Source organism: Vicugna pacos, chromosome 21, assembly GCF_048564905.1.
Source record: "Vicugna pacos chromosome 21, VicPac4, whole genome shotgun sequence".
Lineage (NCBI taxonomy): Eukaryota > Metazoa > Chordata > Mammalia > Artiodactyla > Camelidae > Vicugna > Vicugna pacos.
In genome coordinates this window covers 26,119,421-26,147,224 of record NC_133007.1, presented here as the reverse complement: position 1 = coordinate 26,147,224, position 27,804 = coordinate 26,119,421, and the positions used below count along the sequence as shown (strand labels likewise).

The window sequence follows — 27,804 nt, the reverse complement described above, 5'->3', positions numbered from 1 at the left end:
AATTAAGCATTTCAGGGCTTTGTGTTTCTGAGGAGTGACTTGATTTTGATCTAACCATATCCTGAGTTGGGTGTTGGGGAATGCTAGAATTTCCCTTGTTATTCATCAAGATCCCATCTCTCCATTAGAATTGACCTTGCTGTTCTGTTGGGGAAATCACCGTCTTCAATGGAGAGTGATTCTTCTAATCTGGATCCATCTCAGGCTCCTTCTCTTGCCCAGCCTCTGGTGTTCAGTAACTCGAAGCAGAGTGCCATATCACAGCCTGCTTCAGGGAACACGTTTTCTCATCACAGTATGGTAAGAAACATGATGTATCCTAACCAAACTTTTCTGCAACCCCAGCACATGTATACAGTAATTCCTTTCTGTGATACCCAGAGGTTTGGGCAGGCTAAGGTATCCTCTTTCGTCTTCCTAAGGAGACTTGAGTTTAGAGATGTTGAGTTGGGTAGTAGGGGAAAGCTCTAGGAGAGGATTAGCTTCAGACAGACTGAATCTTCTTAAAACAATGAGTTAACATTTATAGAAACTCATCGTGTTGAACATTGTTTGCTATTATGTTTGAAGAGACAGAATCAATGACAGCCAATTTTAACCCTTTTGCAAAACTGATTAAACTTTGATGGAAGATTGTAGCAGTTCCCTATTTCTTTTTTTTTTTCTTAATTGAAGTATAGTCAGTTTACAGTGTTGTGTCAATTTCTGGTGTATAGCATAATGTTTCAGTCATACGTATACATAAATATATTTGTTTTTATATTCTTTTTCATTGTATGTTACTACAAAATACTGAATATAGTTCCCTGTGCTGTACAATAGAAAGGTGGGGGAGAAGGGAAAGGGAGAAGAGGGACGTTGGGATTCAAAAGAAAAAGAAGAAACAAAATGGGACAAAGGTTGTAGGAAGGCGTAATGAAGATCATGAAATAACTACCAACCCACCCCTAAGATATGTAACTGGAAAATGTGATTAAGTGTTCTTTGTCAGTTTTAATTGTCTTTAAGGTCTGGGATTTAAGACTTAAAATCAAATCCAAATTCTAATATCAAAAATAAGTTTTCGATATACTTCCATTTCATCCTGACATTCTATTTAATATGTGTCATGTGATATGTTAGACTAAACATAAGTACTGTTCTGTTCTTTTTTATTATCAGTATGCTATTTAATGTAGTTCTCTTCCATTGAGAGTAAGTGTTAGAGGGTTGATTTCCCTTAAAATTTAGTAAATGTAAGTAATACAGGGGGTTCCCCTATGATGATATATGAATGTTAGGTAATTTTCTGTACCTTTAGTGTTTCACACTTGCAGAATATTTCGTAATTGTTGCTGTGTTAGATCATTTCTATGCCACAATCCCATATTTTCAACTAGACTTCTAGTGTTTTTGTTTTTGTTTGTATTATCTTGGGATATAGATTGAAATGGAAAAAAATGTCTTACTTTGAGTTGGACAGACTAGTTTTGTGTGGTTTTGTATAAGCAGTGCTCAGTGATGAAGATCATAATATGGTTAAATAAGAACCCAAGGAAGATTAGACTCAATCTCCTTGGAGGTTTTTTGGAATAGTCAAGGCCACATGATTAATTTTCTGGACTAGGCTAGTAGTTTTACTTGGTAGTAGGGAATAGAGAGAATCCCAAAAGCATTAAAAGTAAATTTTGCTTTGTTTTCATGATTATCCTGTAATATTTGGATATACACAGAGAAAACAATGAAATCATATTGACTCATTATTTGATTGTCTGGTATAGAAGTTAAGATGGCCCCTTAACTTTTCATCTCTATGCTAGTTATTAGAAGCATCGAGATGAGGCTCCAGTTAGTTTTTGTTCCTTTTGAGCTGTTTAGTTGAAGGGGCAAAGACCTTAATGGCTGAAGTGCAATTTTATATCATCTTCGTGTTAACTTAATCAGATAGTGGTTGATTTAAAAACTTTAAAGGGGGAAAACCGCTCCAGTCCTTAAGTCCCTGAGAAGGAAGGAAGGGAGAGTGATGGTAGTGGTATAAATTTTAATGGCGCTCATTCTTTTTGAGTGCTTGCTATGTACCATGTACATATTACATGCTTTTTTGCATATGTTATTTGTTTACTCTTCCTACAACTTTATGAGGTACTACCTTTACTCCTATTTTCAGATGAGGAAAATGACATACGAATTATAAGTAATTTTTCCCATGATTATATAACCAGGATTTGAATCTAGACTGTCTGAGTCCAGAGCTTATGTTCTAATTGACTATTCCATTTGGTGACATTCTTTACTTGTCTTATCAATACTGGCTCTTAACCTGGATAAGTGTCTTTTTTTAGTAGCTGAACAAGGTTGCTGGCTGTAGATTTCTCTAATCTCTGTGTTGATCTATAGGTGAGCATGTTAGGGAAAGGATTTGGTGATGTTGGTGAAGCTAAAGGCAGCAGCACCACAGGTTCTCAGTTCTTGGAGCAATTCAAGACTGCTCAGGCCCTGGCTCAGTTGGCAGCTCAGCATTCTCAGTCTGGAACCACCACCACCTCCTCTTGGGACATGGGCTCCACCACACAGTCCCCATCGCTGGTGCAGTATGGTGAGAAAGATGGAAACTAACTTGAATTCTTTAAGTGTTGGGGCATTGCTGCCAGAAGGCTGGCAGGAGTAAGGGAGGAGAAGGTCCTGAAGTGAGGAGAAGGGCAGCCAGCTGGCTAGTTTCCCACGTTGATTTCCCCTTGTCAGATAGGCTGAGTTCAGAAGCCTGGGGAGTAATGCAGAGTTGAGGCTGTGTATCTCTTTCGTCAGATGTAGCCATATCCATAGTTATAGCCTTCTGTTGACCTGGGGGTGTTTTGGATTTTTCCCTAGATTTATCTTTAGTGTTTGAAAATAACATACTGCCTTTGGAAAGGTTCACGGACTTTGCCATTTTAGGACCTTATACTCCAAATGGACAATTTCTAGATTTCTTTCTTACATACGCAGGGTAATAGTGTTGATTTGATAAGGTTCTGCTTAAGAACAAACATCATCCAAAGGTTGACACCTACAGAAATGAGATTAAGTCTTAAAAGAGGACCTGTTTATATGAGGCTACAATCCCTGGGAACCTAGTTTATGGCTCTAGAGCAGGACAGTAGCTTTTTCTTGAGGTTCACAAGCACCTCTGGCCTCATACGTACTGATTTTCTTGTGCAGATTTGAAGAACCCAAATGATTCAACAGTGCACAGCCCCTTTACAAAGCGCCAGGCTTTCACCCCATCTTCAACCATGATGGAGGTGTTCCTTCAGGAGAAGCCACCCGCAGTGGCTACCTCCACAGCTGCACCTCCACCCCCCTCTTCTCCTCTGCCAAGCAAATCCACCTCTGCTCCACAAATGTCCCCTGGGTCTTCAGACAACCAATCCTCCAGCCCTCAGCCGGCTCAGCAAAAACTGAAACAGCAGAAGAAAAAAGCCTCCTTGACTTCTAAGGTATTTGAATTTTTAGATAGATATTATTTAGAGCAAAGGGGTGTGGGATTTGAGAATTGAGATAGTAAGGGCATAATTTGGAAGTCTGAAGCAAAAGTTTTTTATTAGTCTTAGAGTAAGGTTATAATAAACCATTACTTTATCTTCTCTACAGATTCCTGCTCTGGCTGTGGAGATGCCTGGCTCAGCAGATATCTCAGGGCTAAACCTGCAGTTTGGGGCATTGCAGTTTGGGTCAGAGCCTGTCCTTTCTGATTATGAGTCCACCCCCACCACGAGCGCCTCTTCAAGCCAGGCTCCAAGTAGCCTCTATACCAGCACGGCCAGGTAGAGGAAACCTCTGTCATAAAACTTCTTTTTTTAGACTTTTCACTGCTTATTTTATTTTTGCTGATTCCTAGAACTCTGGACAGGCCACACCTCTGATTGGGTGAAGGAAAAGTACCTTGGCATCTGCCGCAGCTAAAAGTGCTTTTGATGCTTTTAGCCCTTTGGTGTGGACTTATGCCTATGAAAGGTGTAATTTTGAACTCCTGGGAAGGAGATAGCATTAATGTATTACACAATTAAAAAAGAAACCTTTCCAGTAGAGCCTTTCCTGCCTCCTTTGATAGCTACCAAGGAAGGCCATCTTGAGCAATAGGAGGTCCTGGCGGAATTTCATGAGACTAGGCTGGGTTTTTTTGTTTTTGTTTTTTTTCTTAGTAAAGGTAGTTTTACTTAGAGACGTACATACTGCATAGAGTGTAGGCTGTTTCAGAAGGCAAGAGAAGGGCCACGAGGTGTGGGGGTTGGGTGCTCAGATTAGAGTAAAAGTAGGTACACACTCCATAGACAGAGTGCGGACTATCTCCGAAGAGGAGGGAGCAAAAAGGTGGCCACGAGGCGCCATGTTGCCAGTTTTTATGGGCTCAGAATACACTGTCTTTTCAATCCTTAGAGTTTAAAAATAGAGATGTCTGGCCCCAGCCGAGATCTATTGAATCATAATTGCCATTAATGTATGTGAATATTTAAAAGTTCCTCTCAAGAGAGTTTAGCTTAACAGGGTTTTTGAGAGTGCCAGGAGCTCAGAATTCCTTTAAATGAATATGTGCAAAAGGTGATTTTTTCCTATGCTTAGGATTCATGTTACGCTATATCTAAGGGACCAATAGTAAATCCTTTCTACTGACTTTCAGCCTCTTTTTCTTATAGGAGAGAATGTAGGGGAACAAGAAACTTTTTCTCTTCCTTTAAGAGTTGAAAATGGTTTTAAAGTCCATTCATAGTTCAGATCTTTGGCTCTATGGGATGTAGAAACTCCTACTGATCTGAGGAGGAAATTGTGGCAGTTTCTTTTATTTGTTTCTGGCAATTTTCTTTTTAATTGTGATCAACTTACTTTAGTAGATCTACATTAGTATCAGTGGATCTGCTGTATTTGTTTCTCTGAGATTTTCCTTCTTTATTTCTCACAGTGAATCTTCATCCACAATTTCATCTAACCAGAGTCAGGAGTCCGGTTATCAGAGTGGCCCAATTCAGTCAACAACCTATACCTCCCAAAATAATGCTCAGGGCCCTCTATATGAACAGAGATCCACACAGACTCGGCGATACCCCAGCTCCATCTCTTCATCACCCCAAAAGGACCTGACTCAGGCAAAGGTATTGGCTTAATGAGCCCCTTGACATTTGTTAGGAGAGTATCAGTGTTTTACTTCTTGACAAATGATGCTAAGACACCTCTGAAGTGCTGATTGAGAAGCTGAACTACATTTTCGTGGTTAGTGAAATTAAAAAGTTTTTTTCATTAAGCCTGGAGACTCAGAGCCGGAAGATCATTTTTTTTTTTGCACCAAAGAGTCATTCTCTCTAATAGAATCAGTCTCAGGTACCTGTTTTCTCTTCTTAGAAGATCTGATTGCTAGAATTCTGAGTGCATATCAGTAGACCTCACCTTGCTACATCCTGGCTTGGTGAGGGGGACAGCATATGCCAGAGGCAGTGTGGAGTGACTGTCAGAAGCAGCCGGCAGAATAGGTGGTTTGGCTGAACTGTCATACTCCCACATCCTCCTCCAGGGATCACTGGGTTTGGACCTTTCCTGTATCTGTTTTGAGTTCGGGATCTCTTCAGCAGTTTGGGGGTTGCCTTCTGTTGCCCTGGGTCACACAGGGTTGGTATATCTTATTTTTGTTATTTTTAGTTTTTGTTACTTTGTTTGGATAGTCTGCCTTATGTTAATCCTTTTGTTAATTTGCAGAATTTCTCTGAAATGTTTGTTGACAGAAATTAAGCTGAGTCAGTGTGCTAACTTGACCTATTCACTTGAGTCTGTCTGTGTCTTCTCTTTTTTTTGTACCAGAATGGCTTCAGTTCTGTGCAGGCCACGCAGTTACAGACCACGCAATCTGTTGAAGGTGAGTGTTTTCCAGGCTTTTTCCTCTCAGTTGTAGTATTTTTCCTCCCCTTTCGATAGTTTGCATTTCTTAGATTATAGTGAAAAGTGCTCTGCCTTAGTGGTCAAAACTTCTGGTTATAGTTCTAGCTTGGTTCTTTCTGCCTTGCTCCTTAATCTCAAAAATTTTAGGTTCTCTGTGTTATAACAGTGGTAATCATTGGACAGCTGAGATCAGTGCTGTGAAAAGCTTGGAGTTAAAAAGGAAAAGATTATACCTAAACATAAATGGTCCATTATTAAATAACTGAACTCTTTGGGATACCCTAGGACTGTAGTCACCTCTTAACTCCTTATAGACACTCTCTTTCCTCTGATGAGGTGAATTCCTGTCTTTATTTCCAGGTGCTACAGGCTCTGCAGTGAAATCTGACTCACCTTCCACGTCTAGCATCCCCCCTCTCAGTGAAACAGTATCTGCAGCTTCCCTGCTGACGACAACCAATCAGCACTCATCCTCCTTGGGTGGCATGAGCCACAATGAGGAGATTCCAAATACTACCACAACACAACACAGCAGGTGATTTGGGGTGAGGATGGAGGTTTGGGCTGGTGAGTAGTAATAACAGAGCTCTCTGGTTCTGCCTTCTCCTCTCTGCACCTGGCAGAGACCACATTAAGGGGTCACCTAAAAGCTATGAGAAGTAAAGGCAGAGGAGGCTTTTTTCCTTTTTTTTTTTTTCTAACACTTATTCCTGCTTTAACTGCTCACTATCGCTGGCTGGCTCTTGTGTTTACCATCTGATCTTAGGTCTCCTTGTTTCCACATTCTGCCTTATTTCTCTTGACTGAAAGTCCAGGTCAGGTAACCATAGCACTACGGCTGATGGCAACCTCTGTTTCCTTACTTACAGCACGTTATCTACTCAACAGAATACCCTTTCATCATCAACATCTTCTGGGCGCACTTCAACATCCACTCTTTTGGTAAGTGTGATGCTGTAAAAGAGGAAGTGTGGTTTTCTTAACACTTACAACCATCCAACCATAAGATTCTTCCAAGAAGAGGCTCTTGAAAATTTCTTCCTGAGGTGGCAAAATGATAATTGATCTGAGGTTGCTGGAAAGGAGTTCACGGATGTTTGAACCCAAGAGAGGCAGAAGAATTCAGAAATACTATAGAGCCAATTCTCAAAACCCTGGAAGTGACTTTCCTAAATATGTAACTTTTTTTTTTTTCCAAGCACTGAAACTGGGTGGGACTTTTGTATGCTATGATAAATTCTGTAAGAATATCCCTTTCTAACTGAAACAGCCATTCCCATTCATTAGTCTGGAGTATGCCAAACATGAGTCATGAAAATAATCAGTGTGAATCTGGGCGTCCTTTGAAAGTAGAGGCCACATGAGAGTTTGTGACCAAAGAGTTAATTTCACCATTGTGATTTATAACAGCTATTTGTGGAATTAAGCTGAGATGGTAAGGAAGAAAACTAACTTCAAAAAGACCTGCTTTGGGCAAAGGTGTGTGGTTTGCCAAAAGCCTGGGGCAAGGTAATGAGAGCTAAGACTTTCTTAGGATTCTCTTTTTCCTCAAGTATACTGTTTCAGGTTTAAACTCACTAGAGCTTACACTTTTTTCTAGCCCACGTACTGGTCTTTTGTGCTGAACTAGTGAAGAAGAGTGTGGGAGAGAAGGCTGTGATAAATATTTCACACCTGAACTATCTCTAGTCTCCTTGCTGGCCAGTCAGCGTTGGTTTCTGGGGAGTTCGTCCCCACTAGGTCTGCTGCCTTTCTGAACAGGGTGATGATGTGTAGTGGATCTGTTGTTATCCTTACCAGGTGAATCTACGGGAATGTGTAGCTGGAAAATACTTAGCAGTTTCTTCTAATTATTTTGACAGACGGCACCCTGGTACCCTGCCTCAGCCTTTTTAATTGGGGACTTGACATGCTGTAATCAACAGAAGGGATTATCTTTCCTGACCTGTTATGCTCATCACTGTTTTCTCCTCCTCTCTTCCACCGCTCCCCCTTTTTGAAGCACACAAGCGTGGAGAGTGAGGCGAATCTCCATTCTTCCTCCAGCACTTTCTCCACCACGTCCAGCACGGTCTCTGCCCCTCCCCCAGTGGTCAGCGTCTCCTCTAGTCTCAATAGTGGCAGTAGCCTGGGTCTCAGCCTGGGCAGCAACTCTACCGTCACGGCCTCGACTCGAAGCTCAGTTGCTACGACTTCAGGTAGCTCTGCGTAAAGGGTGGATCGCAGTCATTTGGGATGGGGGAGCCAAGTAATTGTGTGGCAGAATGAAAATAATAATTTTTCTTTTAGGAAAAGCTCCTCCCAACCTCCCTCCTGGAGTCCCGCCGTTGTTGCCTAATCCGTATATTATGGCCCCGGGGCTGTTACATGCCTACCCGGTAAGTGACAGCGAACGGTTTTCTCCAAAGAGGAAGGCAGTGTGGCTGTTCTTCATAGCTCTGGCCTCAGGTGGAAGGCTATAATTAAATTATAAATGAGTGATTGTCACATGTAAGCAAACAGATTTTTGATCTTTGTAGTTTTGGGAAAAATAAGTTATTAGACAGGAAGAACTAAAAGTAGAATAGGTTCTCTATTGTGTATTTTCTCTGTGTGAGATACAGATTCTGGGGCTCAGAAGTCAGAGGGCAGAGTGTCTACCTGGAATCCCTTTCAGTTTCTTAAGAAAATTATTTTCTCTAGTTGGATTGATTCCCTGTCTTTGGGGGTTTTGCTGGTTCTGACCTTGTCAGAACAGAGTTCCCTGACTCAGCCTGGGACTCTGAGAATACGTGGCTGACAGTAGTAGCCTTTTGCCTGTTGTATCTTTTATCAGCTTCATGTATTCAGTGCCTATTTAGATGAAGGGTGTTTTTAAAAAGTTTTTAAAACACCTGTTTTTGCCTTCAGAGAGTCTAGATGAATATCATACAAATGAAACATCCAATAGCACTTTTTTAATAGTAACATACTACCTTAGTACCCAAAGAGAAAAGAATAAAGGAGGTAAATTTTAAGCCATATTTTGAAAGCTATAGGAGACAAAGACTGGTAGCATGGAGAGTAAAGCAGGCTGTTCATGTAAGACTTGTGTGTCCCCTGCTGCTACCTAGACGCCAGCCTAGTTGAGTCAGTATGTAGCTCAAGGAAAGCTTCAAGACCTTCCGTGGATCATGTAGTCTCTTTGTACTTCAGTTCTTTCTTCAAGGAAGAATATTCCTTTTCTTCCTAAGAATGAGAATGATATTCTGTTGGTTTATCTTGTCTCTTAGCTCCTTGGTTTGCTACTGTCAACCAGTTCCCACTAATTTTGTTCAGTGTTTGTGTCTTTCAGCCACAAGTATATGGTTATGATGACTTGCAGATGCTTCAGACAAGATTTCCATTGGTGAGTATGTAGTTGTAGAACTTAGCGAAAGAAAGCTATCTTAAAATTAATGTTGGGATTATTCCAGGTGTTCAGTTGGTAAGTCACAGACTTAGCTCTTTCCCAACCCGTACCTCCATACACTTACGTTGATTTAAGATATATTAGAATATAGGGGCTTAAAGAGTGGTTCTAACAGAAGATAACTTTTTTTTTTAATCAGTTGTGGCATCTTTATACATTTTTTAACCTGGCCTGTAGCTCAGAATACTCTGGAGCTCTCAGGATGCTTCCTGTATGTCTCTAACACTTTGATGGATTCCAGAAGGAAAGTCTTATTTTCTTAGTAGTAGTTGGCTATTACAGATAATATCTAGAGGTTTGAGAATATCGTTGATAGTGATAGACCTGAAGTGTCTTCCTGTGGGCATACTCGTAGACCCTGCCTGACTGTGCCCGTGGCCAGGCAGGGGGGACAGTGTATGCAAGAATAATTTGGAGTTTGTGCTAGCTCTAGCCAGCTTAATCAGTGGCTGGGTAAACTGCAGTACTCCAACATTCTTCTCACTCTGTACCATGTGTCCTCATGCTGGGGAATGAGTGGCACTGAGTCTCTGCTCCTTTTATTTCTCTTTTTCAGGATTACTACAGCATCCCATTTCCCACACCCACCACTCCGCTGACTGGGAGGGATGGTAGCCTGGCCAGCAATCCTTATTCTGGTAGGACTGGGATGGGGCTGGATAAAGAGAAATTATGTTGACTTTGGTGGCAGAAACCTGATTAGTAGAAAGAAAGGGGTCCAGTTCTCACTGTAGTTAAGATCTTCGGCAGAAGTACAGAATGACTGTGGTGGATCATGGTAGATTCAGAATCCTGCTGAAGATGGGCATGTGGCAATTTTGCTTCTCATCCCACTTTCTGTTGTCTCCCTGTGATTCCAGAGGATGTCTTGACTTGGTCTTCTCAGCTATTCTTTGGCTTTTTTCAGGAAGGATAGTGGTTGAGCTGACCTTCCTCTACTCATGTCTGTTCCTGTTCCTTACTCATGTAGCAGTCTCGTTGCTTGCTGGGCCATGGGCCTTTTTTTTTTTTTTTTTTTGGCCTGACCTGTTATTGTCCATATTGACCTATCATTTTCTCTGGTCTGTTACTGTTTTTCAAGTCCAGCATGGAGTGTTCCCCATGGAGAGGAATGGGAAAGGGAAAGGGGGTTGGGATGGGGAAGAAATAAAAGAACATAGGTAGGCAGAGAAATCATACAGGAGCTCTATTCTGGGAGCCTGTCTGCCACAGCATTGGGCAGTCATGCAACATCAGTCCTTGACTAGCACTGTGCCAAGTGTGTGCTCAGCAATGCTAAATGGAGCCGCAGAGAAATGTAATTCAAAGACGTGGATTTCAGTGGTCTTTGAGTAGACTCTCCTGGAATCACGTGAAACCAGAAGAGGTATTCTGCATTGGTGTTGGGGGTGAAAGAGGTAGGTACACGTAGTCTCTCCCGTCACAGGTGACCTCACAAAGTTCGGCCGTGGGGATGCCTCCTCCCCGGCCCCGGCCACAACCTTGGCCCAACCCCAACAGAACCAGACGCAGACTCACCACACCACGCAGCAGACATTCCTGAACCCGGCGCTGCCTCCTGGCTACAGTTACACCAGCCTGCCATACTACACAGGGGTTCCGGGCCTCCCCAGCACCTTCCAGTATGGGCCTGCTGTGTTCCCTGTAAGTACTTGGGCTTGGTCTTTACTTGTGGTGAAGAATCCTAGCCCTGGACCCTATCCTAGCTGCTTTCAAGGCTAAATGACTTTTTAATAATGAATGAAGAGGAACAATACCCACCTCTAGAATGTTTCTGACCTGGGAGAATGTGCGGCTGGCATTGATGGTATTGGGGTAGAGATTACCCCTTCTTAGAATTAGCTACAGGAGGAATGTGATACACAGCTTTGCTTCCCTCAGACTGTCATTCATTCCCTGAGCCCATTTCGCTAAGCAAACTGTGGACAGCCTGCATCACGATGGGTAACCATCTGAATGCCCAGTCTCTGGAGGAGGGCAGATAGGGTGACTGGTACTCTGCTGCCATTTCACCTTAGTTCTGGTGTTTTTGCTCATCAGGTGGCTCCTACCTCTTCCAAGCAGCATGGTGTGAATGTCAGTGTGAATGCATCGGCCACCCCTTTCCAACAGCCAAGTGGATATGGGTCTCATGGATACAACACTGGTAAGCTCACCTTGACCCTGGCTGTCATTGGTGTCTGTAGGATGTTAATGAATGAGCTTCAGGGAGGAAGATTTGGTGCTTGAGAAAATAGGGTTGGTGAGGGTGTGCTGCTGCTCCATGTATGATTGTTAATGTTTGACTGACTTGAGTGTCTGAGCAGCACCATCAGAGGAGCTTAACACTAGAACATATATCCACTGCTCATGACAGGAATGCCCTAGGGCACAAATTGGCTATTAGAATATGTTGGCTGGCCTGAACTTTGGGTGGGAAGCAAGGGGCCCCAAGATTTTACTGAGATGTCCATGGAAGCAGTTGTTACATTTAATACTGATAGTACAATAGAGAATATATTCACTGAATGGAAGAGTTAAATGGGTTCTAAACTAGCATGCTGCGGTAGGCTTGGCTTAAATCTCTTGGTAGCACTACTTTTCTCATGTGTCCCCTTCTTATTCCCTAGCTAGAAGGCCTGAGAGGGAGAGAAAGGAGAAGGGCATGAATGCTCAGGAGAGGGAGAGTTGGACCTTTAGGTTCCTTCATTTGTATAGCTGGTCTCTTTGCAAAGTCCATTTGCACATCTGATGGTAGGGAGGGAAGTATAGGCATCCTCTGAATGGGTGCTGACCTAAAAGGTGCTTATTAGCCTATCCTTTGATCCCATATCTGACACATGCTCTCTGTTTTTGGAAGGCAGAGAATAAAGAAGAGTCTTTGAATAAAACAATTCCATCTACTTTTTTCAGAGCCTTGTAGATCTATATGGGGAGGAGTTTGTTGCCATTGCTTGGGGTTGGAGTTGAAGGTTGTCCTTTAAAATTCTCAGCTCAGTTATGGTTTCATGGTGATTTGGGTGGAGCTGCATCTGTGTTTGTCACCCTTGCATGGGCTCCAGGTGGTTAAAATTGCCCAGGGTTTTCAGTAATTGGGAAACTGAGCTAAGCAACGAGGGTAATAGGTCTGAAACGGACAACAACCAGGTGGAGCTTTGAACTGTGTTGTATGACAGAGTGGGTTGAGATTTAAACTAAAGAATCCTGAGATACTCCATTGAGATTTAATAATACCTAGACTCCTTGTGGCTAGGAACTCCTCTCACTGAGCATGGTCCACCCCAATCCTTGGTGGGGAAGATTATAAGCTTTTTGACTTGGAGTGGCCCTATTCTGAGAATGTTAGATTTAGGTCTTAGATGGACCAGATTCAAGAATTTTAAGAGGTAGATGATTGATAATGTAAGAGAATGACATACCTGATTCTGGAAATCCTAGCTTCTTACCTCCCTGAAGATTTCAGAAACCTATAACAGCCCTTTCTTTGAAAGCCCCCAGTTCCCAACCCCACAGAGGGCTCTTGTCATCCCATTCCTCATCAACCTCTAAATTCATTTATTTTTATGTATTTGATTCCTTTTAGGAAGAAAATATCCACCCCCTTACAAGCATTTCTGGACGGCAGAGAGCTAATTTGGCCCAAGGCTGGGGGCTGTGTTTTGTGTGTGTGTATAAATTTGCACTGAAGTCTTGTTTCAGAAACCAGACCACTGAGGAGAGCCTGCTGAGCTGTGGCCATGGCCTGCGTGGCTTGGGGAAATGAGTTGGTGGATACCTTCTGGGCTTTTGAACTTGCCCTTCTCCCATTTCCCTCTCCCCCATGTGTCTGACCCTGTCTTACCCATTTCGAATTCAAGCGGTGCAGCACCTCCGAAGCATCGATGCACACACCCGCTGTTGCTTTTGATTTCTGGAAGGCATGTAGTTTCAACTTGTAACAAAATATTTGTAGTCTTCAATAAACTGTGGTGTTTCTTTAGCTAACTCTGGCGTTCTTTCCGTGCATGTCTTTCTGGACACTAGGAGCCAATGTTGTGCTGTGATAAAGGGTGGAGGGTGGCCTTTTCAATCACACCCCGGCATAGCCAAAGAACTGTTAACTTTTCAGTATGGTGGTTTTATTAAGGCGTGGGAGGGGAAACAGCCTGTTTCCAGCCTGTTGATTGGTTGGTAAAGAAAGCTATTTGTAGAAAATCCCTGATTCTCCATGCTTATTTTCCATTTAGATTTTCCCCTTGTCTCTGACATAGCAGAGGGGGAAGGACAAAAAAGTTCGTGTCATGTCATTGTGAAAGGCAGAAGAGATGGTGTTAAGAGCTGTTGTTAGGGAAGTACCTTTCAAGGCTTAATTTCCACACTTGGTTCCCAAAGGCCAGGTGACTGACTGAGCTCTGATAACGTCCTCAGTGACTGACTAGTTGACGACTCAGGCTGCGGAGACTGTGCTGGCCTGGAACGTTGTTCTTAGTCCCTTGACAGCTTTTCAGGGATTGTGGATAATTAGTCGTTCTGCACTTGTGAGTGTAGATTAAGAATGTGTGGGAGAGGTTTGGTTAGACATCTCCTTGACTATGGAAATTCTCATCTCTACTCAGTCCAACTGGTACACCATCAGCCCTTTTTGATAGAGTTAACTTGGACAGTGGGAACGCAATCCTTGGTTACCAGATACTTCACTTTCTTCGTATTTGTTGCCAGCCCTCTGGAGTAATCTTGTCCTGTGAGCGTATCCAACTTTCCCAGGGGCTGCCGTGCTGGGAGAGATCGGTTCTTGTTTCTCCTCCCTGCTGTCCACATTGTGTTAGTGTGATCATCACTGCTTGGGAGTGAGGGATAAACAGGGTGTTGACTGTTGGAAGAAAAGCAAGAAAACTGTAGTCTGAGAAGCTTTCTAATTACTGGTGAATATAGATAGGGAAAGCAAAGCCCTTTGTTCTTTAGGGTCTCAGATACTTAGACAGAGGCTATGAGGGATACTACACAAAGTATTCTTTTTTCCTGCATTTCCAGTTGTTTTCAACCAATAGCCCCATTAAGACCTCTAGACTTGAAGCTGGTTGCTAGCTAGTCTAGCCTCTGGAAAGAATGAGACCAGGTAGGGGCACATTGGAACTAAATTCCTCCCTACCACCCAGCTTGAGAATCAGCCAATTCTCCCATCCTGTATGGGATGACTAGGGGCTGTCAGCAAGATGTTTGAGCCTTTGCAGTAAAGATCATTGTCTTTGGGTTTCCCTCAAAACTGTTGTATATATATCCTATTACGCCTTACTCTCAAACCCTTCCACACAGACCTCATTAGCTTAGCCTTTTCCATAAATGAACTCCTGTTCTTAAAGTTACGCGAATTACCAGTGATTTGCCAAATGGGCACCTGAGGGTTGAAAAGGGAAGAAAAAAATTACCCTATTAGTTCCTGTATTGTCCCTTTTCCTTCAGTGCCTTTAAAATGTAGAGTTGATACTTTGGAGATGGAAAAGTATTTTCTCATGCTTGGCTTCTGTAGTTCTGTTCTTTTCCTAGCTGGTGTTTGCTCCCCCTGGAACTATCTCAGCTTGTGATGTGGGAGTGTTTTTCCAGGTTAAGATGCCACTTTTACTGGGAAGATTCTATAGTGGTTGTCCAAAGTGGGCTTAACGTTTGAAGGCTGCTTTTGTCTAGGCATTGGGAGGATTCGGGTCCTGGCGTTTGAAGGGAGATTGCTGTTAAATTGCAAGTAAATGGAGGATTCCTCATTTGTGATTTGGTCAGTTTACTATAGTGCTTCTAAAAAGAAAAAAAACAGAAAAACAAAACCGCTTTCATCAAAGTGCTCCTAACAGCAGAAGAGAAGGATCTAAAGATATAGAATGAAATACAAAGTTTCTGAGGTTTCATTTTTATCTCACTTCATGAGAACTAACAGATCTTTAAAAAGCATGCTTTAAATTCCTAGTTAAATTTCAGTGACTTTTCCTCAAATATTTGCATAGAGAAAATTTCTCTAGTAAGATGCTGGGCTATTTTACCTGATGGCTTTTTCCTATCCTTGGCTTATTGCCCCATAGCCCAGGAGGTACAATATGTGTATTTCACTTTAAGGATTAGAAATTAAAATGAGGGATCATACTATTTTGGTTTACTTAAAAGTTGTAGTGGTGGTAGGGAGTTTTTTAGCAAGAAACTTGCACGTTGCTGGAGTATGGATTAGAGCTTTTATCTCATGGAAAAGCTGAAGTTTTAAGCTAGAATGACAGTTAGATTTTGTGTTCCACTTAGGCTGTAGGAGATAACTTACCCCATCTACCTTCCTTATCCCTCTCTCCTCCCCATGCTTAAATTGCACAAATGGAATTTCACCTTTGTGCTAGCTCTTTAAAGTCTTTAAGTCTATAGCCTAGAAGCGCCAAGACTCTGGGGAAGCTGGACTAAGTAACCTGAGTCTTTGAGAATGAAGGTGCTCTTGGGGGTTGAGCTGGGCTGCTCCTCTGGTACTTACCTTATGCTGTGGAGGTGTGGTTTTTGTTTTTTTTTTTTTTCAAGAGGCATGGATTTTGAACCCATTCAGGAGCAAGACTGCAGGACTGAGTGGAGTTTGGATGGATTGATTTGAAATGGCACAGAAGTGTTTTGAAACCATATGCTAGTGAAGTTTGTCTATAATCCCTAGTCCCTCCAAAAACAATGCACCTCACTCACGCAGGTAGTACACACCTGGAAAAGGCAAGAGAACCCTTAGGGAGCCCCTTTCTTTCATGAGCTCTTATCCCTCAGGACTGACCTGAAGCTGGAAAAACACCAAAATTCCCTTGCAGTGGTATAGCTAGAAAGGCTGCACACATCGTCTCCCCCCAGGGATGGGCCAGGCAGCCAGCCCAGCTAATCCTCCTGTCTGTTTCCTCCTCCCCCAGGTGTATCAGTCACCTCCAGTAACACAGGCGTGCCAGATATCTCGGGTTCTGTGTACTCCAAAACCCAGGTAGGTGCCTGGCTCTGGATAGAAGTGGCAAAGAGATGGACATAGAGGAGATGGAGCTGCAATGATAGAAGCACAGTGAACAAGAACAACCCAAGGAGAGGTGTCAGGAAACCCATCCTACTAGAAAAAGAAAAGAGAACAAATATGGAAGTGAGGGAGGCTAGTTTATTCCATTCTTTGTAAGTATGTAACAGAGTGGGAAAGGACACAACCCCGTAACTAAAGTGAGGCATCTGAATTATCCACAGATTTATATTATGTTCTCCCCGCTTCCCCCCATAAGTAATTAAAAGTTTGACATAAATTATGAGGAGTTATGTTGGAGTGTTTCATGGCCGAGACCTTTAACACTCAAGATACCTCAGTGTGTATTCATTTCTTTTGAAATACCTAAGGAATTCTAATCTCTACCCAACTCCAGGGTAGATTTGTGCTAAGAGTAGTCAGCAGATTTCACTATGTTCATGAGTGATGTTAGATTTTACAAAGTGCTTTCACATCCACCCTCTCATTTGGTCCTTCCAACTGAGAGGTCAGTAGCATCCCTGATTAGGTATGAGAAAACTGAGGCTGAGAGATTGAGTAATTGTCTCAGGATCACACAGCTATCTAAGGGTAGAACTGAGACTGAGACCTGAATATCTGAGTTCAGGTGCAGTGTGCCTTCTATGACACCACATGCTGCTTTCTGAGGGTTGGGATCTTGGGTTCAGAAATTCCAAGGATTAGTTTGCTGATCCCTTTTACTCTCTCTCCTCCCATTCTCCTGGATAGCAGTCCTTTGAGAAACAAGGTTTTCATTCCGGTACTCCTGCTGCCTCCTTCAACTTGCCTTCAGCCCTAGGAAGTGGGGGGCCCATCAATCCGGCCACAGCTGCTGCCTACCCACCTGCCCCCTTTATGCACATTCTGACCCCCCATCAGCAGCCGCACTCCCAGATCCTTCACCATCACCTGCAGCAGGATGGTCAGGTAATAGCCCTTCCCCTCTCTCCCTTCCCTTCCTCTTCCTTCCTGTCCCCTAAAACTACCTCCCCTTTCCTTTTCTTACCCTTCCTCACCACCACCTTCACCCAATCCTCCCCAGCGCCAGCCATGGGCACACAGCACATACAGACACAAGCGCACATAACACAAGCAGCCTGCAAAGGAGATGTCCGAGAAGGGGCCAGATTGAAACCTTTTTTGCCCAGTTCCTTTGGTGCCTTTCTCCTCCACCTCCTCCCATAGCACAGCTGTCCTCATCCCATCAGACCTTGGTCACACCTCCCCTCTTACCTCTCCCAGCCTACCCCTTCCCTGACATTATAGCTTTCCCTTCTAATGGTGGAGTTCTATTGTCAAAGTTTGTCCCTTTATTTTCCATATATCCTGGTTCTGCCTCAGCTACCATATTTGCAGATGATTCTCTGTTGCCAGCGCCAGCAGGAGGAGCAGGTAATTAAACTGAATGATGATATGCTTGAATCCACTCCTTTTCAGTCCCCATTTCACCTCCACAGCCTCAGGGAACTTGAAAAGATTGCACGGTCACAAATCGGGATACACAAACACAAACACCTTGCTGAGCTCTCTGGCCTCCCATTCCTCTCTCGTCCTCCCCTCCTCAGTGCCCTCTTTTTCTTTCTACCCTTCCCCAACTCTGGAAACACTTGGTTACCGGGATGGAAAGGATTTTGGGGCAGCATCTGGAGCCTGGGGCCTCAGACTGTCTCCTACCTTGCCTGAAACGGGCTCACATGTGATGTGTGGTAGGGGCGGGGAGCCATGGGGTGGTGCAAGTGACCTTTCCTCCTCTCCTCATAGGTGGCTGGGGAGCTGGAGTAAGGGCTTCTTGCTCTCAAAGACAGCTGTCCAAATTGAGGCATTCCTGGGGATCAGTGAAAGTGAAACCACCTTGTGATCTCTCATCTCCAAGAGGCCATAACTGTAGAGTAGCCTCTCCTCAGAGCAGGGGAGGGTGGATTTTGGGGTTGGGGAGAAGGTGGAATTGAAAATGAATGGAATTGATTCACTATTTTGTCTCTAACGGTATCTTGCCCTCTTCTCATCTTTCCCTTATTTAAAGTTTGAAAGTGCTTTTTTACTTGTCAGAGGTGCTCCAGCTGCTATATAAACCAAATTTCCTACGGTTGAAAGCTTCAGAGTAAGCTTTAGAGTAGTTTCTAAGCAAGGGGAATGGGAGAGTATGACAATTTCCAAATCTCCACCTGAAGATGTCACAAATTTGTCCCACTAACTAGACATCTTTTTCCTCCCCATTCATCCTCCCATTCCCCTGCAGACGGGCAGCGGGCAACGTAGCCAGACCAGCTCCATCCCGCAGAAGCCCCAGACCAACAAGTCTGCCTACAACAGCTACAGCTGGGGGGCCAACTGAGGCCCTGACCCTCTTCTCCCGGTCCCATCTTCTGAGAGGGCTTCTCAGCCTGGCAACTATGGAAACAGCATCAAAGAGAGAAAGGAATGTGGGGGGGGGTTCCGCTGCCCCCCACCCCCAGCGGCCCACCCCATGCCTCAGCTTCATGTCTGTCCCATTCCCATACCATCCCCACTCTGTTGTATGTATTATAGGATTTGTATTTTCTCCTTTTTTTTTTTCTTCCTTTCCTCTCCTCCTCCCCCCTTGCATTCAAGATTATGAAACTTTGCTGTGGGCCCTGCCCTTCCTTCTCCTCCTGTTCACCCTGGTGGTGTGTGGGGGAGGTGAGGAGGGGGGACCCCCAAATATATATCAGCCCAACAGCCCTAAGTCTCCTCCTTTATTATTAGGAAACAAAACAACAACAACAAAAAATGGCGTCATGAATATGAACAGCATTGTCAGATGAATTAGTTGAAGTGTTTTTTTTTTGTACTGTGTCCTCAAATTTAATGGATTACTGTGTCTTGTATATATAAAAAGAAAACCTCTACCTTCAGCCTCTGCCCATTCTTGCTTCGTCTAGGATCTCCTCAGTCTCGTCGATGACCAGCATGGTGAATAAATATTACTGTACCAACTGGGCCTTCCCTAGCAGGCCCCGAAGGCAGTGGAATAAAATGAAATCTTCTCCCTTTAAGAACTCCTCTGACCTTAATGTTCTACTGTCTTGCCCTTGAGGGGATTCCCTTCTCTTCTTCCCTAAGAATTTCACAGCCTGGTGCTAGAATCACTACAGATCTTCATTTCCTCTAGATCTACAGCAGATTTTAGGCAATGGAGGGAATGGTATAGCAGGTACTGGGTGGAAAGGGAGAAAATTATGTAGGAACTGAAAGAAATGGCTTTGTAGAATCAAAGTTTAATTCAGAGATGGATCCAGGCAAATGAACTGGAAAAAATGAGGGCAACATGCACTGTTGGGCTGGCAGAACTTAAGGAGGAGTTCTTGCTTCTTGAGTGCATTCATTTCACATAGCTAATTACCCCTTGAAAAGGAGTCTAGAGCGAGGCTGGCGGGGATTGGGGGGCGGTGGGGGTTGGGAGGCGGCGGGGCGGGAAGGGAGAGGCTTTCAAAGTCAACGATAGGAAAAAGGGAATAATTATGGCCCCAATTCTTCCGTCCTGAGACTCTAAGCTAGATTTCCTTTGACCTCTTTATCCTGTTGGTTGCAGAGCTAGCCTAGAAGAATTAAAAGAATACTTTATGGTTCTGATGAACTCTAGTAGCTGGAGAGACGGCGTTAAGTCCATGTGTTCCTGTCTATTTTACCCTGGGGAAGTCAATAATACTAGAAGGAGCTTGATACGTCTTGTCCGTCTCTCATAATATTACACCTAACTGGCTGAGTCAAGAAGCAAACTGGACCGAGCAAGGGGCAAGGTGGCTTCAAATGGAACACTTGCCCATGGGTGTGGTGAGTCGGCGGTGAGGTGGAGGGGTCCTCGGTCTGGTCCGTTTGTGCTGGTGGGCTGCCCTCTAGCGGCTGCGTCCGGTGCCGTCCGGCGTCAAACCTTCGAAACTCCCTATTGGACCGGGTTGGTCGGCAGGAAAGAGAATCAGCTTAGGAGGCAGGTGATTATTGGAAAATGAAAACTTAGTACGCCCACTCCCCTCACGAGAAACAGGTTGGGTAAAAAAGCCTTTTGCATTTGAAAGGACCGTCCGCCCCGCCCCCCAAGGCCCGTTTACGGGTCGTTTTACGACAGTGTACGATCACAGGCTTGCTTTCCGGCAGCGTGGTCTGACGCTTCGCTCTTATTGCCAACAGCTGCCCCCAGGTGTGGGTGGGCATCGACAGGGTTTCGAAGGTTCGAGTCCCACTACGGGAATGAGCCTTTTTGACCTTTTTCGGGGCTTTTTCGGCTTTTCTGGTCCTCGGAGGTGAGAGCGGGTCTGGGTCAGACGGGAGGGGTGGATCTTCTGAGGGGAACTTGACCCCGACACCCTATTTTTGGAAAAACATCCTTTTCCCCACTCCTTCAACTCCTGCTGAGAGGACAGAAGGCACAACATTGAGCACTCATCCCGCGACAGTAACCAAGGCGGTCGTTAAGAGGAGGAGAAACAGCCGCTTAAGCCTTTCTCCAATCTGGGGTGATGCAACAGGGGCCCGGGTGGGGAAGACAATGGGGCTCTGGGGAAGAGGACAATGAGCGAGTGAACAGGACCTTGGGAGAGAGGGGAGGGGCCGGGGAACACTGAAAAGCCAAGGGGAGGAGCCCTTGTTTGGGGGACCCGCGAGGTGAGGACTGACTTTGGTAAAAACAAAACAGAAACTTATGGCCAGCCCTCTAACCCTCACTTCAGCTTCCCAGATCCCTGCTGTTGTCCCAGTTCGTCACCCATTAACTGATTTTATGGTTTAAGTAGTGCTGAAATCTTGGTGGCCAATCTGCCTCCACCCCCAGCCACAGAGATCCCTTTTTTGGAGGGATGACTCGCGATGATGATGAAGATGATGAGGAAGAGGAAGAAGAAGGAGCCACGTGGAGCCGTGGGAGCTCGAGGTTTGAGGGTCCCCAGCCTCCCGAGGAATTTGGCTTCGGCTTCAGCTTCAGCCCAGGAGGAGGGATGCGTTTCCACGATAATTTTGGCTTTGATGACCTAGTACGGGATTTCAATAACATCTTCAGCGAGATGGGGGCCTGGACATTGCCTTCCCGCCCTCCTGGTGTGTGGATGCTCCTGGGGGAGAACCTATGGTTTCTGCTGAGTCTGTGGGAGAAAAAATGAGCCTGCAGAGAGTAGGTGGGGGGTGGGGGTGGGAAGTGTGAAAGAACTGATGATTTCAAGGAGATATAAAAGGGCCCAAGTCCTTTCCCACCCTTAGCATCATCTGCCACCTTTCTGCAGAACTTCCAGGTCCTGAGTCAGAGACATCGGGTGAGAGACAGCAAGGACAGACGCTTCGGGACTCAATGCTTAAATATCCAGATAGTCACCAGCCCAGGATCTTTCATGGGGGCTTGGAGAGTGATGCAAGAACTGAACCCCCCAAACCAGCACCAGACTGGGGATCCCAGAGACCTTTTCATAGGGTGAGTACATCTGGGCCCAAAGTGAAAGCCTGTGGAAGAAACTGGCTGCAAAGACTGGAATCCAACAGGGTTGGACTCCTAGGCCCTCCCCTTAGTGTATTAATCTGTTTTCTGTATTAAGCTTCTTGTAGGATTTTCTTTCAGGGGGAAATGGGAGTGCTGCTTTTTTCTTTAAAAAAAAAATTACTGGTCCAAATGATTCTTGGACAAGGCAGGGCTGTTGTGGGAGGACAGAAAAGTATCAGTTCAGGGATGCTTTTGAGAGAAGGATACATAAAACAGCTAGAGAGAGGAAGGGGTGAGTAAGTAAAGCTATCCTGACTGGGATTACTTCTCCTGAGAAAAAGTAGTTCTGGAACTAGGGAATAGTTTGGGTTCTGTGACTCCTCCAAGTTTCAGATTGGAAGATGTCATTTCACCTACTTTGGCTTCTTCTACAGTTTGATAATATGTGGCCTGTGACCCCCGATTCTCGAGCCAGAGAGGACAATGGTGAGTCTGGAGGGAGAGAACGTTTACCAGCCCTTTGTTCTCCCTCCCTTAAATTTCTTCCTGCCACACTTGTCCCCATCTTTCCCCTGGACTCCATCTTTCTTGTTTCCTCTCTCTGCCCTTCTAGATCTTGATTCCCAGGTTTCCCAGGAGGGCCTTGGCCCAGTTCTGCAGCCCCAGCCCAAATCCTATTTCAAGAGCATCTCTGTGACAAAGATCACTAAGCCAGATGGGGTGAGTTGGGAGAGAGTTGTGAAGGGAACCGTGGCCAGAGAATACCCTGGAAAGGTCAACCTGCGTAAAGAAACCAGTGAACTCACCTTTAGTGATGTTAGGGATATGCTGGGGGCTTCTCCTTTTAGACAGTAGAGGAGCGCCGGACTGTGGTGGACAGTGAGGGCCGAAAAGAGACCACAGTAACCCATCAAGAAGCAGGTGGCAGTCCTAGAGATGGTAAGTGAAGAGTATGAGTCAAAGGGGGTCCATCTCTTAACTCCTTGGGAATGGGAAACCCATACTTTCCTACCTTTTACTATTACTCCTCTCCTTTGCCTCTGCCCAGTCTCTCATTTAGCCTGTGTATATCTCTTTCTTCCTTAGATCCAGAATCACCAACACCTCCATCCCTGGATGATGCCTATTCCATCCTGGATTTATTCCTAGGACGTTGGTTCCGGTCCCGGTAGCCTTCTTAACCCTCAGAGGCCTTTAGGTTCTTTCACCTCCCACCCTTTGCTCACATCAGTGGGACTTGTAGTTCTCCTCCTGGCACCTCGGGGCCTTGGGTGTGTGGAATAGTGAATTGGGGGTATATCAGTATGTCACTCACCCAAACTGATCAATAAAACCTTTATTTATGCTAGTTCTTTGGTCTTGGTTTTGTCAAGGCGGTCCCACTTTCTTGTACCATCGAGGGCTTCCTAAATTAAATAGGCCCACAAAAAATTATTAATTTTTGGGGATTCCACTTCCAAAGCCCGGTTTTGACTGGAGTAAGGTACCTGTAGAAAATGATTTTCCTTGTACGGAGATAACTACTGATAATTTCAGGGAAATTTCTGCATGGGGCTGCATCAGATTTCAAAAAAAAAAAAAAAGCAGCAGCATGTTTGGAGGTATAGGGAAATAACTGCTTCCCTGGTGTGACATCACTATGATTGGATGGTTCATGAGGTATTTTGAGGAATTACATGGGTAAATATTTCTTCCTTTACTGGCTATGTTTTTATTTTTATTTTTTGCATATGTTAGAGAAAATATAACAAGCAAAACATAATTGGTCTCTTCAACAAGTGGTGCTGGAAAAGCTGGACAGCCACCTGTAAAACAGTGAAATTAGAGCACTCCCTCACACCAGATACAAAAATAAACTCAAAATGGTTTAGAGACCTAAATGTAAGACATGAAACTGTAAAATTCCCAGAAGAAAACATAGGCAAAACACTCTTTGACATAAATTGTAGCAATGTTTTCTTGGATCAGTGTCCCAAAGCAAAAGAAATAAAAGCAAAAATAAACAAATGGGACCTAATTAAACTTAAAAGCTTTTGCACAGGAAAGGAAACCATCAACAAAACGAAAAGACAACTTAAAGACTGGGGGAAAATATTTGCAAATGATGCGACTAACAAGGTGTTAATATCCAAAGTACGTGAACAATTCATACAACTCAATATAAAAACAAATCCAATCAACAATGAGTAGAAGACTTAAGTAGACATTTTCCCAAGGTCAAGACATACAGATAGCTAACAGACTCATGAAAAGATACCTAACATTGCTAATTATTAGAGAAATGCAAGTCAAAACCACAATGAGATATCACTTTACACCTGTCAGAATGGCTGTCGAAAAGTCTACAATTAAATGTTGGAGAGGATATGGAAAAAAAGGGAACTCTTGTACACTTGGTGGGAACGTAAATTGGTGCAGCCACTATGGAAGTTTTTTAAAAAAACTAAAAATAGAACAATCATATCCAGCAAATTCCACTCCTGGCTACATATAGCCAGAAGGAAAAGAAAATACTAACTTGAGAAGATACATGCACCCCAATGTTGATAGCAGCACTATTTACAATAGCCAAGACATGGAAGCAACTTAAATGTCCATCAACTACTAGGTTAAGAAGATGTCTGTATTGAAAGGAGAGGAGGGAGGAAAAAAGGGTGTGTGTGTGTGTGAGTGTGTGTGATGGAATATTACTCAGCCATTAAAAAGTGAAATATTGCCATTTACAGCAACATGGGTGGACCTAGATAATATTATGCTTAGTGGAATAAGTCAGAAAAAGACAAATACTATATGAGATCACTTATATGTGGAATCTAAAAAATAACACAAAAGAATGTATACACAAAACAGAGTCCAAACAGACTCAGACAGAAAACAAACTTGTGGTTACCAAAGGGGAGCAAGATGAGAGGAGAGACAAATTAGATGAAATTAACAGATACAAACTATTATGTATAAAATAGATAAACAACAAGGATTTTTACTGTATGGCACAGAGAATCATACCCATTATCTTACAATAACCCATAATGGAATATAATCTGTGAAACTATTGAATCATTATGCTGTTCAATATTAGTGTCAGGTAGTTGGCTATAATCAACTATACTTCAATTTTTTTAATTATTGGATTTTTTTTCTCATTAAAAAAGTTTTTAGCACTATGGCTTAGAGTAGGAGATCTTACAAGTGCATTTTCTTCTGTTCCCTCTGGAAACCCCACTAAAATGACAAGGGATTTTTCTAAAGGCATATCACAAAAATATGTGTCTCAAAACATACACAGACAGTCCCCAATTTATGATGGTTTGACTTACAGATTTTCAACTTTACAATGGTGCAAAAGTGATAGGTGTTCAGCAGAAACTGTACTTTGAATTTTGAATTTTGGTCTTTTCCCAGGCTAGCGACACACAGTATGCTAACTCTTGTGATGCTAAGCAGTGACAGCAAATTGCAGCTCCCCGTCAGTCACAGCATCATGAGGGTAAACAACCATTCTGTTTTTCATTTTCAATACCGTATCCAATAAATTACATGAGATATACTACACTTTATTATAAAATATGCTTTGTGTTAGATGATTTTGCTCAACTGTAGGATAATGTGTTATGTATAAGGTAGGCTGAGTTAAACTATGATTTTTGTTGGGTTAGGTTATTAAATGCATTTTCAACTTATGATGTGTTTATTGGGACATAACCCCATTGTAAGTTGAGGAAGATCTGTAGTTTTGTCTTTTATATTTAAGTTTTTTAATTCACCTAGAATTTATCTTTCTATGTGGTATGAATCAGGAGACTAATTTCACTTATTATGCTTGGAAAAATACATACAGATATATGTACAAATACAAATACATATATTTTGTTTATATGTATATATACACACAAATATTTATATACATTTGCTGAGTCTTTGCACTCTCTTCTATTAATCTATTTATTTATTTTTGTGCCCATATCACAATTTTAAATACTATAGTTGTATTCAGTACAACATATCCTTCTACCTTTTTTTAGCCTCTAACTGTTCTAGCATATAAGAATGCAATTGATATTTCTAATTAGCTTTTGGGAGTACCACTGTAAATGCTCTGTCTAGCAACACAAATGGAGCCAGAGATTACCAGACATCTATGGACAGCCTCAAGATGAAGGATGGTGACTCACAAAAGAAGCAACTTGGAAGAAACAGACTATGCAGAAAGATGAAAATTTAGCAAGGACACAAATTATTAATGTATTGGAAATATGATATATCCATAAAACCAGAACAGATGCTACAAAAGGGGAATAAACAAAACAAGAACAAACTTTGGGGAGTTAAAAATATGACGGCAGAAATGAAAAACTATTTAAAAGGTTTGGATGATAAAGTTGAGAAAATCTCCGAAATAATAGACCCAATACAGAGATAGAAAACAGGAGTAAGATGGGAGTATAGCTCAGTGGTAGAGCATGTTTTTGGCATCATGAGGGCCTGGGTTCAATCCCCAGCAATGAAATAAGTTGAGAAAATATCCTAGAAATGAAGACTATTACTTCTAATATGAAAGGGCCCACCACGTGCTAGATATCAAGGATGAAAATAAACCCACTCCAAGACACATTATATAAAATTTCAGAACACTAGAGATAAAGGAGAATCTAAATGATTTGAGACAAAGAGAAAAAAAAAATCACAGAGGAAGAGGAATCTGAAACTTTAACAGCAACGTCGGATTTAAAAGACAAGGGAACACAATTTTTTAAATACTGAGGGAAAATTATTTCCAGTCTAGATTTGTACATCCAATTAAACTATGAATTAGATGTGGGGGTCATGTTTAGACATGAAAGAGGTCTGAAAGAGAGGTATCTACAAAAACTCATATGAAACATATTTAATGGTGAAAGACCGATGATTTCCCACTAAGATTAGGATAAAGTCAGGCTATCTGCTCTCACCACTTCTATGCAACATTGAACTGGAAGTTCTAGCTAGGATAATAAGGCCAGAAAATGAAGTGAAAGACATGGAATGGAAAGGAAGAAGTAAAAATGTATTTACATATAGCATGACTTTGTATGTAGAAAAAATCCTAAAGAATCAACAACAAAAAAATTACTAATAGTAAAAAGTGAGTATAGCAAAGTTTCAGGACACAAGATCAATATACAAAAAAAAAAAAAGATTTCTCTATATTGGCAACAACCTGAAAATGAAATTAAAGCATTTCATTCATAATATTATAATTAACAATAAAATATTTAAGAATAATTTTGGGAAAAAAGTGCAAGAGTTGACCATTGAAAACTACAAAAATTGCCAAGATAAAAATCTAAATAAAAGAAGTATACCACTTTCATGGATCAGAACATTTAATATTGTTAAGAAAACAATTCCACCCAAATTTATATATAGATTCAATGCAATTTCTATCAAATCTTAGGGGTTTTGAATATAAAAATTGAGAAGTCGTTTCTCCTCAATGTGGGGCCCTGTTCTGGAAGGGAGGCCAGGTGAGTTAGTTTTAAAAGGCCATAGGAACCTGACTGCCATAGCCCATTCACACTATCTTCTATAGGGCTCTTGAAATCACCCACTGTTGGAGGAGTGAAATCCATGCCAGTTTCAGTTGTTCTGAAACTGACCTACAGAACTTTTCAGGGAATACCTCAGATATCTTGTTTCTTTTCTCTGCTTTTCTCTGTTTTTCTCTGTTTCTTGCACAAACCCTAAAACGGTATAGGTCTGATGGCTGTTATATTGCCCCAACCCCAAACCCTATTCTACTGGGTTTGAAAGTGTACTTTGTCACATAGTTTTAATAAAAATGTTTTTAATGAGTCTTAGGTTTTGCTATCTATTTGTTATATCTTTTTATGTGGCGATCAAGAAAATCCAAAAACTAGGCTTTTATTGTTATTGCTATTCCCACCAAAATTACCTTTTTTTAATACAAAAAATTGTAAAACTTTATTTAGTATCCAGAAATGAAACTTATTGATAATATAATCTATCTATACACATAATAATTACATATATATGCATACATACTCAAATTTTCTATAAAGGAGAAATAAAAGGGAACTAACTTAT

At 42.6% G+C, this 27,804-nt stretch overlaps 2 protein-coding genes, 1 long non-coding RNA gene and 1 other non-coding gene across 46 annotated transcripts in view; 3 read left to right on the top strand and 1 right to left on the bottom strand.

Moving 5' to 3' along the window:
- Window positions 1-19,874, top strand: part of UBAP2L (ubiquitin associated protein 2 like) — a 39,268-nt gene extending 19,394 nt beyond the window's left edge. For 5 of the 38 annotated variants that reach the window (XM_031689038.2, XM_031689033.2, XM_031689037.2 and 2 more), the window contains 18 exons: window positions 129-300; window positions 2,377-2,575; window positions 3,178-3,455; window positions 3,610-3,782; window positions 4,916-5,105; window positions 5,806-5,860; window positions 6,244-6,418; window positions 6,753-6,825; window positions 7,886-8,081; window positions 8,173-8,261; window positions 9,197-9,250; window positions 9,870-9,951; window positions 10,740-10,957; window positions 11,354-11,459; window positions 16,183-16,250; window positions 17,025-17,222; window positions 17,637-17,687; window positions 18,535-19,171. In XM_031689038.2, coding sequence (XP_031544898.1) covers window positions 129-300; window positions 2,377-2,575; window positions 3,178-3,455; window positions 3,610-3,782; window positions 4,916-5,105; window positions 5,806-5,860; window positions 6,244-6,418; window positions 6,753-6,825; window positions 7,886-8,081; window positions 8,173-8,261; window positions 9,197-9,250; window positions 9,870-9,951; window positions 10,740-10,957; window positions 11,354-11,459; window positions 16,183-16,250; window positions 17,025-17,222; window positions 17,637-17,687; window positions 18,535-18,630 — 2,473 coding nt within the window. In that variant the 3' untranslated portion in view covers window positions 18,631-19,171. Of the gene's footprint in view, window positions 1-128; window positions 301-2,376; window positions 2,576-3,177; window positions 3,456-3,609; window positions 3,783-4,915; window positions 5,106-5,805; window positions 5,861-6,243; window positions 6,419-6,752; window positions 6,826-7,885; window positions 8,082-8,172; window positions 8,262-9,196; window positions 9,251-9,869; window positions 9,952-10,739; window positions 10,958-11,353; window positions 11,460-12,875; window positions 13,277-16,182; window positions 16,251-17,024; window positions 17,223-17,636; window positions 17,688-18,056; window positions 18,268-18,534; window positions 19,172-19,198; window positions 19,331-19,848 lie in introns of those variants that run through there. The other 33 variants (XM_031689051.2, XM_031689054.2, XM_031689053.2 and 30 more) reach the window with 12 other exon arrangements.
- On the top strand, window positions 9,655-9,790 carry LOC116284978 (small nucleolar RNA SNORA58). The gene has a single exon (XR_004194662.1). It is a non-coding gene; the product is annotated as a small nucleolar RNA SNORA58 (small nucleolar RNA).
- LOC140688093 (uncharacterized) lies at window positions 13,123-20,237 on the bottom strand. 2 transcript variants are annotated; one of them, XR_012062831.1, is made up of 3 exons: window positions 20,080-20,237; window positions 14,698-15,058; window positions 13,123-14,141 (listed from the first exon to the last, which is right to left on the bottom strand). It is a non-coding gene; the product is annotated as an uncharacterized lncRNA (long non-coding RNA). The 2 variants fall into 2 exon arrangements; XR_012062830.1 differs by lacking the exons at window positions 13,123-14,141; window positions 14,698-15,058 and adding an exon at window positions 19,515-19,855.
- Window positions 20,238-20,361: 124 nt separating this feature from the next.
- Window positions 20,362-23,068, top strand: HAX1 (HCLS1 associated protein X-1). 5 transcript variants are annotated; one of them, XM_006214679.3, is made up of 7 exons: window positions 20,362-20,557; window positions 21,085-21,347; window positions 21,530-21,714; window positions 22,155-22,206; window positions 22,334-22,440; window positions 22,569-22,659; window positions 22,807-23,068. In XM_006214679.3, exons 1-7 carry the CDS (start codon window positions 20,505-20,507, stop codon window positions 22,890-22,892), a joined length of 837 nt encoding a protein of 278 aa, XP_006214741.1. In that variant the 5' UTR covers window positions 20,362-20,504; the 3' UTR covers window positions 22,893-23,068. The 5 variants fall into 5 exon arrangements, with proteins under 5 accessions (XP_006214741.1, XP_072802590.1, XP_072802588.1 ...); XM_072946489.1 differs by having other exon boundaries at window positions 20,423-20,557; window positions 21,047-21,347; XM_072946487.1 differs by lacking the exon at window positions 20,362-20,557 and adding an exon at window positions 20,582-20,770.
- The last annotated feature ends 4,736 nt before the right edge of the window (window positions 23,069-27,804 follow it).